Below are 12,291 nucleotides of genomic sequence, written 5' to 3'. Positions count from 1 at the left end.
AGCAGGGGTGCAGTGGGCCAGGATACTGAATAGCAGGGACGCATCAGGTCGGGATGGGCACCAGTACTGAAAAGCAGGGGGCATCCAGTCAGGATGGGCACCAGTACTGAATAGCAGGGGGCATCAGGTCAGGATGGGCCCCAGTGCTGAATAGCAGGGCTGCATCAGGTCGGGGTGGGCCCCAGTACTGAATAGCAGGGGTGCAACAGGTCAGGGTGGGCCCCAGGACTGGATAGCAGGGGGAATCAGGTCAGTATACTGAATAGCAGGGGTGCGACAGGTCAGGGTGGGCACCAGTACTGAATAGCAGGGGTGCAACAGGTCAGGATGGGCCCCAGGACTGGACAGCAGGGGGAATCAGGTCAGCATACAGGGGTGGAACAGGTCAGGATGGGCCCCAGTACTGGATAGCAGGGGGAATCAGGTCAGCATACTGAATAGCAGGGGTGCAGTGGGCCAGGATACTGAATAGCAGGGGTTCAACAGGTCAGGATGGGCCCCAGTACTGGATAGCAGGGGGAATCCGGCCAGCATACTGAATAGAAGGGGTACAGTGGGCCAGGATACTGAATAGCAGGGGTGCAGTGGGCCGGGATACCGAGTAGCAGGGGTGCAGTGGGCGGGATACTGAGTATCAGGGGTGCAGTGGGCCGGGATACTGAATAGCAGGGGTTCAACAGGTCAGGATGGGCCCCAGTACTGGATAGCAGGGGGAATCCGGCCAGCATACTGAATAGAAGGGGTACAGTGGGCCAGGATACTGAATAGCAGGGGTGCAGTGGGCCGGGATACTGAATAGAAGGGGTACAGTGGGCCAGGATACTGAATAGCAGGGGTGCAGTGGGCCGGGATACTGAATAGAAGGGGTACAGTGGGCCAGGATACTGAATAGCAGGGGTGCAGTGGGCCGGGATACTGAATAGAAGGGGTACAGTGGGCCAGGATACTGAATAGCAGGGGTGCAGTGGGCCGGGATACTGAATAGAAGGGGTGCAGTGGGCCGGGATACTGAATAGCAGGGGTGCAGTGGGCCGGGATACTGAGTAGCAGGGGTGCAGTGGGCCGGGATACTGAGTAGCAGGGGTGCAGTGGGCCGGGATACTGAATAGAAGGGGTGCAGTGGGCCGGGATACTGAATAGCAGGGGTGCAGTGGGCCGGGATACTGAATAGCAGGGGTGCAGTGGGCCGGGATACTGAGAAGCAGGGGTGCAGTGGGCCGGGATACTGAATAGCAGGGGTGCAGTGGGCCGGGATACTGAGTAGCAGGGGTACAGTGGGCCGGGATACCGAGTAGCAGGGGTGGAGTGGGCCGGGATACTGAATAGCAGGGGTGCAGTGGGCCGGGATACCGAGTAGCAGGGGTGCAGTGGGCCGGGATGCGTCAGCAGGGAAATGCTGTGAGCGCCTCGTGTACCTTCGGGTTTATACTGGGCAATGATGGTCACCGTCTGGCCCGCGTTCTTCAGGGCAATGGCCGCCTGTTCGTGGGTGGCATTCCGGAGATCCACCCCATTCACCTGCGGAGAGACGGGTTAAGGAGACATTGGTGAGACAGTGGTTTGCTTCTTTGTGCATGCACTTCTCCGGGCTTATAGAATGTCTGTATGAGCATTTCCTTATATGCACATCACCGTTTCATCACTGTGGCGGCTATATGCATTCTGGTCTGTGTTTTTCTTGTTTCTCAGTGGTCTTGCCCAAGTGCTTCTGCTTAGGGTTCTATGTCCGTGCGCTGCTGTGTGACTGTGTTTCCATGCATTTACGCATCTGTATGCATGTGTGCATCTGTGTGTTTGCTGCATCCATGGGTTTCAGCTCGTCTTTTTGTGTCTGACTTTTGTTTGTGCAATTCTTGGAATGAAGGTGTGGATGAACTTGGGATCTGTGTGTGCACGTAGAGGAGGTCCATGCACATAGTGATGTATGCACACATACAGACCTAGTGAGCATGCTTGCATGCCGATGATGCATGAACACACAGGCGTGAAAGCATGTAGAGGAAGTGTCCAAGAGTATATTGACTTACCCCAGCCTGCCAATCCTGTCCCCTAGACTTGGCATAAGGTTATAAAGCACCACTAACCCAATTCAAGGAGATAGAGTGCTCCAGCACATGACTCCAGAGACCTACGCAAAGTTATACCTGAGCATGGATGTGACATACCAGGCATGCCTTGGTATTAACGCCCTAGACATAACGTTACCGCTCCCAGCGCGCCTTGAAGACCGAGATGACAGGCAGTCACAGATGCTGATTGGTTGTTGACTGCATACGCGTGATTAGCACTCCAGAATGCAGGAGACCATTAATGGGCAATAGCAGTGTCACAGGAACGCTCAGAAGCACTTTGGCCACCACCCATGAAAAGCTGCATCTCGGGGGACTTGAATGCTTTTGGTCTTAAAAAGAAGGACATCACAGCGGTGGGGAATTCCTTTGACCATTTCTCTACTTTAAGGTCACCTGAGATCATGGGATCAAAGGGCTTCCAATCCAAAATAGTTTAAGACCCAAGGAGGAATAGGTCACTGAAGATGAGGGTTTACACAAAGAAGCCAGTCTACTGGTATGACTTCACCTGGAGTCCAGGACCGGCCACATGTGAAATAGGGACAGAATCTCACCAATAGCTCCGACGCCGATGCCCAGTGGATTGTTTGACACATGAATAGTCACAATTTTTCTTTCTCTTTTGAGAGCCCCCAGTGTGCAATAGGCTCGGCATCGGGAACTAGGAGGCCAATTTCAGCAATTGAGACAATAGGTGGAGAACTAAATGCTTACGCCCGGATATGACATCTCGGGCAAAAGACAATGCAATTGCTCTTTACTCTAGACTTCCAGGATCCATGAAAAACAAAATGTGCTGTGTCATCCTGGGCCATCAGACATAGAACATTGTGTATTAGATAAGAAGGAAGGCAAGCACACAGGCGCTATTTTACTGATAGAGGAGAAATACAACCCCTCTAATAGGAATCATCAATTTCTTTTCTGATGTTTCAGGTTATAAACTTAATAAAGAAAAATCTGAAATTGTACCTCTAAATTCACTCTGTGGCAACACATGAGTTTATGTCCTCGGGCCTCAAATAGTACCAAAACCATATTAAATATTTAGGTATCAACATCTCATCATCTATTGAAAAATCAATTAAACCTAATGTGGATCATTAATTGACTAGGATTAAGGACTCAATTGCCACCTGGTCTCAACTTTATCTCACCTGATGGGGTAGACTTGAATCTGTTAAAATTATGTTATCTCCAGTCATCTTGCTTTACTTATAAATGCTCCCTCTTCCACTGCCGCTTTCCTTATTTAAATCTAAAAACTGTATTTTAATCAAGTTTCTGTGGATTGCTAAAAAGGAGAAAAGTATTTATTTAATTCTCATGAAAATGGCAGAGTTAGATTCCAAAACTTTAAAAAATAGCCCAAGGCGTTTATACTTAATAAATAGGCTCAATGGTGGTGTTCGATTGAGAGCCCTGATGATGGTCTGTTTGGCAAGCCATTGAAAAAGAACTAGCTCACCCAATCTCTGTTGTTGAATTGGTGTTTCTTTTTAACAATATTAAATCTTCTTACTCTAAATCAATGAATTTAACAATATCGGCACTCAAGGAATATTTGTTTGCACACATAGATAATCCTATCACACCCCCTATCACACTTGTGGTGTAACAGTAAAATCAAAGTGAATGGTAGATCCCTATTTTGGAAACATTGGCTGAGTAAGGCTGTTACGTATATAAACCAGATTTTCTTGGGTCCTCATCCTATCTTCTTTAATAAACCTAGAATTAAATTCTTTCTTTCACATGCAGGACTGCCACAATATTATAAATTCATGGATTGATAATAGGTCCATTTTTGAGACTAACTTGCTCATTCCTGATCAATCGAAAATTAAAGTATTTCGAATCACCATCGCTATTCAAAGCATCACATTTTTAGAAATTGATCGCAACTACTAAACCTATAGAAAACAAATGGCCAATTGAAGTACTATTGGAAATTGACTGTAATAGGGAATTCAAGTTTTCTGAATGGTTGGTCATTTGGAAGAAAATTAAGCAAGTATCTGCATCTGTAACCCAATCATTCTTTTTCCTTTTCCAAAGAGCCTTCATTACTCCTTTAAAGCTTTATGAATGAAAACTCGTTAATGATAGTAAATGTTGGTCTTGTCATAGTGTTGGCTCCTTCAGGCACATGTTCTTTGTGTTTATGTTAAAAAATGTTGGACTCTAGTTTGGAACTATTTAGCGAACATATTTCATGTAGACATTCCCCTCACTTTTGCCAATATTCTATTAGGAAGTTTGTCTTTTAATCCCATGGCCATGGACCAATCATTCATGTTATATGACTTATTCATCGCTATTTCAATTCATATGATTACATCAGATTGTAAACATATTAGTATGTCTGTTTGTTGGAATAATATTTTCAATGTTCATAGAATGGAAACATGTATTGCTAGTAGCCCAACTGCATATATAAAAAATTAATGGAAATGGTATTATTCTATACATCTTTAACGTACAATGAATTGTACTTCTACCAATGCAAACGATTTAAGGACTACTGTATCAATTGGTCTCATATGTGTTTGCCACTATTGTGTCTCCCCAGTTATGTTCTTCCCCCTCGGTTTGTTGGCCACCATGTAATGTCAGTGTGTTGTTGCATATTTATACAGTTAAGTATTCGTCTTTAGGCCATTTAATTATATTAAGTTGTTATCCTGAACTATATAAAATGGAATTAATTCATGCCAATTTCTATCAACTTGGTTGCAATGGTTTGCGAACTACACCTTAAGATCTTTATTGTACTGTATAATTTGACATTAATAAAATCAGTTAACTAAAAAACAAAAATAAATACATCCCCAAGGAGTGCCTCTTCTCAGCAATTGTGCATAAAGTTAAATGAGTCTCTGAGTCCCAAGATGAGTAAGAGACGTGCAAGCCGGGATTCTGGTGTAAATATTCTTAAATTGGCTCATAAGGAGCACAGAATGTAATCATTCTGACCAAAGCCTCTAACTTTCAAGAGTAAATTCGAAATTCGAATTACAAATCCAAAGCTTGGTTTCTGATGATTACACAGTGAATACACTTCTTCGGGGCTCTCAGCAGCAGCAGTTATCAGGAGCTCTGAATTTGCATCGGTCTTTTGCCCTGTGACGGGGTGTGGCCGTGCCACAGCAGCACCATGCAACTACTTTTTAAGCTCAGCTTCTCCATCTATTTTGCCTGGCACACCTCCAAGACAGGGGTATAAAAGCTACTTGCCTTGCTCGTGACCATTGTATATCTACCATTATGAAGAATACTTTTACAACCTTTCCTGTGTGAAATCCAAGTTATTGCTGACTCCTGACCTTCACGCACAACTAGCACCCCATTACCAATTTGCATGGTCATGTTTTAAGCATGTTTAAGTATATTGCCAATTGTGAATTAAACTTGTATGCCACTAGTTTATACCATTAGATTGGCATTTTCATGTTAACAGGTGGCACTTGCCTACCGATTGGGAATATTTGCCCTTTTGCATTGTCACATTGAAGAACCCTCTTTCACAGCTTGAGTAGAGGAATGGAAACACTGTGACCTCTGAGCCCAAATCATTTCCCAGCTGGCACTTCTAGGGATAATTTATAAATATGCCCACACTTCCCAAAGATATCAGGGTTTCCTTTCGTTGAGTGTGCCAATCCATCCTTTCACTCCACTTATTAACTTTTTGCAATGGAATGATGGGCCAAGGATGAATACTAAACAGAAACCAGCCTTAGGCGGGAATAGATTAAGCTAGCTCAGTGTGATATTGCAGAGTATCCCGGCAGCTAGTGGACTGCTTTTACTGTTGAGCCTCCAGTAAGACTGAAGACTGTATTTATAAACTTTTGAGAATGAGTAAATAATTATCATGGCTGTGACCACAGCATCGATTCCATCACTACGCAAGTGGATTACTACGGACACTAAGTACTCCAGAAGAACCTTGACACAGGATATCCTGTATTTGACTAGATAACTCACATGCTCAAAGTGCAACCCTGTCAGCTTCCAAAAACTGGGAATTGCAGGAGCAGCATTGATTGATTGATTGATATTTTATTTCTATCGCGCTCATACACAAGTGTTTCAGAGCGCGACCAGGCAGGGAAAGGGAACAGGGGAGAACAAAAACAACGATCTTACTAGGCCCAGTGACATTGAGAACGTGCAAGTGCAGGGTAGAGGGAGAAGGGGGAGAAGTGCATGGAAGGGGGAACAAAAGGAGAGTGCAGAGCAAGAAGGAAAATAAAAATAATAATTCCAGTGCTTATGACGCCAGCAAAATCCCTGGGGTGAGAGTAAGGAAGCAAGCTGCAAAGTGGAGACATTTTTCAGCTGCAAAGCTCATGGGGGAGCCCAAAGAAACAAAGGAGGGAGCAGTAACAAACATGCACTGAACTTTAATCATGGTCAATCCCATTAGATAGATAAAAGGGACAGACTCCTATAGTCTTTGTCCATCCAGTTCCTTGTGGTCCCATCTTGCACCCTTTTGTTGGTATGGAATGTGTTAGAACTGCCTTTAACACAGCACAACCTATGGATGATGAATAAACATGTTGCGGTTGGGCCTGGGCGATAGAAGAGGCATTTTGTGCAAGATTTTTGTAGTATACAAAACATGCTCCAGTCTTCTCGCATACCGGAGGAGACGCCACAAGTATGAAGAAAGGCGAGTCTCAGGAGTAACTGCACACATGCTGCTGTGTGCATGTGGTGGGTATGTGTGAATGTACAGAGGGTGTCCCTGCATATTGAGAGTGTGTGCATGCACATTTTGTAAGAGGTGCCCTTGACTCTTACCTTGGGAGGCACACTTACTTTGTGCCCCCTCCACCTCTTACCCATTCTTACCGATAAGATCTGATCCCCTTTCCGCAGCTCTCCACTCAGGTCCGCCGGTCCTCCGGCCAGAATGAAAGAAATGAAGATCCCTTCTCCATCCTCGCCGCCCACGATGTTGAACCCTAGCCCCGTGGATCCCCGGTGAATGACGATCCGTCGTGGTTCCCTGTTGTGTAAAGCAAGATGAGACCTATATGAACCCAACATCTTCAAATTGCCTAACATTAGAGACCAGATAGTCAAGGGATGAGCTAGAGGGTTACCGAGAGCAATGCCAGAGGTTATTACTTTAAAACCTTCCAGCCATCATTTCTATTGTTTTGGATAAGTCACACTGAGTGGGGCATGTATGCCCAGACATGAGCCAAGAGCCTGCTGGGCCAAGAGACCCGTGCTAGGCCTCATGGATGCTGCCTAATGAGGCGGGAACATGTCGGGGGATGCTTGTCGTGTTGTGCAGAATGGCTGTCACCAAGCAGCTTGGGCTGGACTGCCCCTTCTGGGCCTGGCTTGATTTGAATGTGGTCTTTCCCCCTTCTTTAATGGTTTGTCAGGCTGAAGAGCAATGGTCTGGAGTGTAGCCAAGAGCAATCTAAGAGGTTCAGAATAATTCAAAGCCTGCCAGCTCCCACTCTTTTTGTTTTTCTTAAGCCAAGGGTGGGGGGTGGGGGCACCATATTGGGAAAAGTAGGCTGCAAATGGACTGTCTCATCTAGACCCACACTTGAACGTAGGACGGGCCGGTGTGTGGGAGCGGACGGGGGAGTCAAGGAGAAATCTGCTTTGAGAGGCGCACTTGGTCCATTTCAATGACAATTTCGTTTCATGTTGGCTTCCTTGGAACCAGGAAAGGAGCGGCTGATCCCACTCTGTCCTCAGGAGCCCTTCTACACCCACAGGGCTCTAAAAATACATTGCATTCCCACAGGGGATAACCTTCTTCTAAATGAGTTTAGTGGCCTATTTAATTGAAACAGTGACATATAGCTAGGTAGGGCTCCTAAGCAGGGAACATTGAGCAGCCACGACTCCACGGCAGGGGGCGCTGTCCATTGCAGGAAGGGGCAGGGGCTCTGATAACAACTTCGTTGATCTCGGTCGGACCCGTGTTCCATGTTATCTGAGATTTCTCTTCCTGAGTGAACTTTTTATTCCTACATAAAACATTCATACTTAAACATTTCCCACAGAAGGGTATTTTTCAGTTGCTTATGAGGAGGCTGTTGTACTTTTCTTTCCTTTTAACTTTAGCTGCTGCATTTATAGGCCGATAAATGACACTGCTGGGAAGGAGGAGGTTTCCCTTTTGGCTTGGAGAAGTGACTCCTACTTAACTCGGCAGCTAGGAGTTCTTTGAGAGGATAAACGGGTGAGAGAAAAGGACCTCTCTGCTTGTAGAGAAATGTAGTGGCTTCAAAATATCAAATGGAATCACTGCAGATAAACCATTTTGGAAAAAGTAAACAGATGTTCCTTTCATCAACCCCACAGCAGACAAGCATCAGATGGAATCCACGGAGGGATTGTGTGAATTCGTGCCCACTAGGAAGTCACGGAGGGCTTTACTGTGCAGTTAACACCAGCAGTGTTTACAACTATGAATCAAGCTTCGATACGGTATCTGACCAAAAGTGATTGACGGGACACTGGGACACAATCCCCCAATTGTTTTACCTGGGCCAACAGCCACCTGTTGCCTATTTAAGAGAAGATGTCTACCAGATAATATATTGAGTAGTAAAAGCAGTAGGGTAAATTCAATGTACAGAGGTCTGCAAACAGACACATCATGACATGTTGTATTCAAGGTTAGGTCTGGGGGGGGCAATCAACGTGGCACCTCCACTGTTCTGGGAGTTTAATTGGGCTAGCCCAGAGCTAGCACATATAAGCCAAATGAATGGCAACTTTCAAAACGCTCTGATGATTGTCCTATAGTGGTTAACACTGGAATTTACATTGACACTTTCTATAGTGCTATAGTTTGATTTGACTCTAGATCCTATCGGATCCCTTTTTCATACCATAGTTCCATGTGTTGTAAATTAATGACACTTCACACCCCTGAGGAAGGGTCTGTTTTCATCCCTTTTTCACCAGTAGTTGTGTTCTACAGAAATGCTATTAATGCATGTAGCATAATATAACTTTGATGTAATGTAAAACGGCCACGCGTGCTCTTCAACACCAGAACACCAGAATCTTTGGATCTCCTTCAGAAAATACAGAGATGCACAACAGGGCAAACGATCTCTTAGCCGAGATCCAGAGGTTCCTACGGGCAACTTCTGGATCCCACACTAAGGCTTGCAGCTGTCCAGAGCAAATAGCAGTCTGCTCAGCGTCCAACCTAAGTCTTAGGCGGTCCCAAATGTGAGGGTTCAGGGACGCTGTGCGAAGAATCTTTTTTTAACAGTTTCTGAATTAGGTCATTTCCCCCCCATCTTGTTCCATTCCAATGTGATTGCGCACCGAACAACCTTGCCCCTATTAGAAGCCCCTGCTTAATGTTTTTTAAATCCTTTAGCCCTTTACTATTCATTTAAAGGTCAATGGAAATTAGAGACATTTTATGGACAAAGGCGATTTATTTTCAGGAAGAGTTTTCACAAGACACCAGGTCTGGCCTCACATCTCGCTTTCGGCCGTCCAACACAGACGCACCCTTTCTTCAAATGATAATTACTTTCTTAAACATGCTACTGAATCTTTCTTTCAAAATCTGAAAAACTCGGATTTATAAATGTTTTCAATGATTTAATTTCACAATGTGTACCTGCCAAGAGGTTTCTAGGTCCACCACTAGGCAAACGTGGCATGGCACTGAACGAGGCTCGTCCAATCTTAATTGCACTGGTGTGATTTATGAATTTTACAGTTGACTTCAGTACTTGAGTGAAAAAATAAGGATCGCAATTGGAGCCAGAAGAATCTGTCCCTCAACTCATGGTGTAACACAGATGGAAGCATTCCACAGACAATCCATTCTGTCTCCACTACGTGTTTTATCAAAGCTGGAAGGATCTGCCTCTGTTACACAGCATCACAAAGACGCAGGGCGGATACGGGCGATGGAGTCTGTCCTCACCATACGCTACAAGACACAGAAGGGACTCACTATCTATTGTGTTCGTCCTCCTCACATGGAGTAAAGGAGAAAGAACTCATGGTCCATAGAGTCTGTTCCCAACATACCATGTAATGGTGAAAGAAGGAAGACGTGGTGCCTTGGGTCTGTCCCCAGCACACAGTGCAAGAGACAGAAAAGGACTAGTAGTCAATCAAGTCCAGTCCGGTGTATGGTCTTTTCAACGATTATATTTAATCAAAAAGGAAATCCATCGAAGGAAATGCATCGAATGTAAATACATCGAATTGCTATCTATTACATCTAAAAGTACATATCTATCGAAACTTGTGCATCGAATATAGGAAAGGACAAGTTTCGATGGATATGTACTTTTAAATGTAAACGATGGCATTTCCATGCATTTATTTTACACATTAAAATGTTACATGGAGCTGTCCAGTGCTGAAAACCTGAAAGTATTTTGGCACTGGCCAGCTTCCTGTAACGTTTTAGTGTTTATTATTTAACCCAACCCTAACCCTAACCCTTGCCCTAACCTTAATTCTAACCCTTGCCCTAACCTTAACCCTATTTCTAACCCTTGCCCTAACGCCAACCCGAAGCATTAAATCCATCGAAATCTATCGAATTTTATTCAATGAAAATGCAATTCGATTGGAAAGTATTTTCAATGAATAAAATTCGAAGGAAATTAATTTGATGAAGTCCAGATACCGTCCAGTCCTTACTGGATGGTCTAATGGAAAGAGGAGGAAGTTATTGTATACAGAATCTGAAGGGTCTCGATCCATCAAGGCTGTCCCCACCAAGGTGTACCCTGAAAAGATTAAAGGTGAACTAAAACTAGCCGTAAGGTTTAACAACAAAAATTTGATTCTCATCATATGTGAAAGGTTTAACAACAAAAATGTGATTCTCACCATATGTGAAGACTAAGCAGACCGCAGAGACAGTAGGAATTTGATGTCCAGCCAGACACTCCTTGCTTGGTGTGACAGAGACCTAATGAACTCCTAGACCATCTATACCTACCCTGCCACTCAGTGCAATGGAGACAGAATGGACTCAGGGTTCATGGAGTCAGTTCCCCCAAACAGCGCAACAAAGACAACATGTACCCCTGGCTCATCGCGTTTGTCCTCACAAGCCGGTGTAATAGACACAAGTGACCCATTAATCCCAATCATTAGAACATCTCTTGCCAGCCCCTCTGGCCGTGCCCGCTTACCTGGGGACGTCCTCCTCTCCCATGAGCTCTTTGGGGATGGGTGAGTACCGCCGTGGTGAGGTTGGGGTCAGGGCCTGGGGGTAGTCTGTGCCTAGGTAGCTGGGCTGGTTGAGGTCGCTCTCCATATGCGGAGTGTAAGCTGTGTAGTAGACAGAGCAAGAGAGCGCGAGTCACTCAGCTGGACGGGGCAGCAGAAATATAACAGACACGGGGAGCAAGGGAGCGGGGAGAGGAAAAAAGGTGGGATTGAGAAAATACAGGTATAAAGGGGGAGGAAAGTAAACAAGGAGGTTCAGGCAGAGAAAGAACACAAGGCAGGGAAGGGGAGAGGACGGCGGAGGAGGGAGCGGGCTCCCAAGGATGGGAGGTTCTTCATGCCTTGGTAGCTGGATTGGTTGAGATCGCTGTCCATGTGCTGAGTATAGGCTGTGAGGAAACAGAGGGAGAAAGGCTATCATTCAGCAGTAGGAAGCATAGAAAGCAGAGGAGTGATGGAGGAGGAGGTGGGCAGTGGGAGGGAGAGACTGGGTGGAAGTGATGGGGAACATGGTGACAGGATGCATGCAAGAGTGAGTAGCGATGCACGGAGACACTGGCGATGAGGCGCTGAATGCAAAAGAACAGTGATGCCAATGAAATGGGTGCGGGGGGGGGGGGCGTGATGGCCCAAAAGAAAGACTGAATAGTAGGGTTGAGGAAAGAGAATTCGAATAAGAGGGGGACTGGGGCAGTGAAGGATCGAGGTCAAGTGATATAAACAGAAGGAAAGAAGACAAAGAGGGGGAAGCGAATGGGACAAACAAAGGAGAGGATGGGCAGAAAGATGGGAGGGACAGACCCGGGTTGAGGAGAGGAGGGGTAACAGAAAAAAGGAAGCAACAGGTAGAAGGAAGAAGGGAAAGAGAAAGGGAGGCAGAGAGATGAAGAGGGCAAGAGGAGAGAGAGGGGTATGGGCAGGTGACCATGTCACAGGGTAAGGCATGTGGAGGCAAGGAAGCAGTGAGGGAGAAAGTTAAGAGAGAAGGAAGGAAGGGAGCACACGGGGG

The 12,291-nt window shown here is 45.6% G+C and overlaps 1 protein-coding gene across 7 annotated transcripts in view; it reads right to left on the bottom strand.

Annotated features, from left to right (window-relative positions):
- DLG4 (discs large MAGUK scaffold protein 4) overlaps nt 1-12,291 on the bottom strand; it is a 1,400,174-nt gene that overhangs the window by 125,208 nt on the left and 1,262,675 nt on the right. For 6 of the 7 annotated variants that reach the window (XM_069645917.1, XM_069645954.1, XM_069645945.1 and 3 more), the window contains 4 exons: nt 11,624-11,671; nt 11,246-11,384; nt 6,936-7,092; nt 1,416-1,518 (listed from right to left, as the gene is read on the bottom strand). In XM_069645917.1, coding sequence (XP_069502018.1) covers nt 1,416-1,518; nt 6,936-7,092; nt 11,246-11,384; nt 11,624-11,671 — 447 coding nt within the window. The remainder of the gene's footprint in view (nt 1-1,415; nt 1,519-6,935; nt 7,093-11,245; nt 11,385-11,623; nt 11,672-12,291) is intronic. The other variant, XM_069645907.1, reaches the window with a different exon arrangement.

This window comes from Ambystoma mexicanum, chromosome 1p, assembly GCF_040938575.1.
Source record: "Ambystoma mexicanum isolate Mex_15411 chromosome 1p, UKY_AmexF1_1, whole genome shotgun sequence".
Taxonomy (NCBI): domain Eukaryota; kingdom Metazoa; phylum Chordata; class Amphibia; order Caudata; family Ambystomatidae; genus Ambystoma; species Ambystoma mexicanum.
This window is presented reverse-complemented; position numbering and strand designations above follow the sequence as displayed.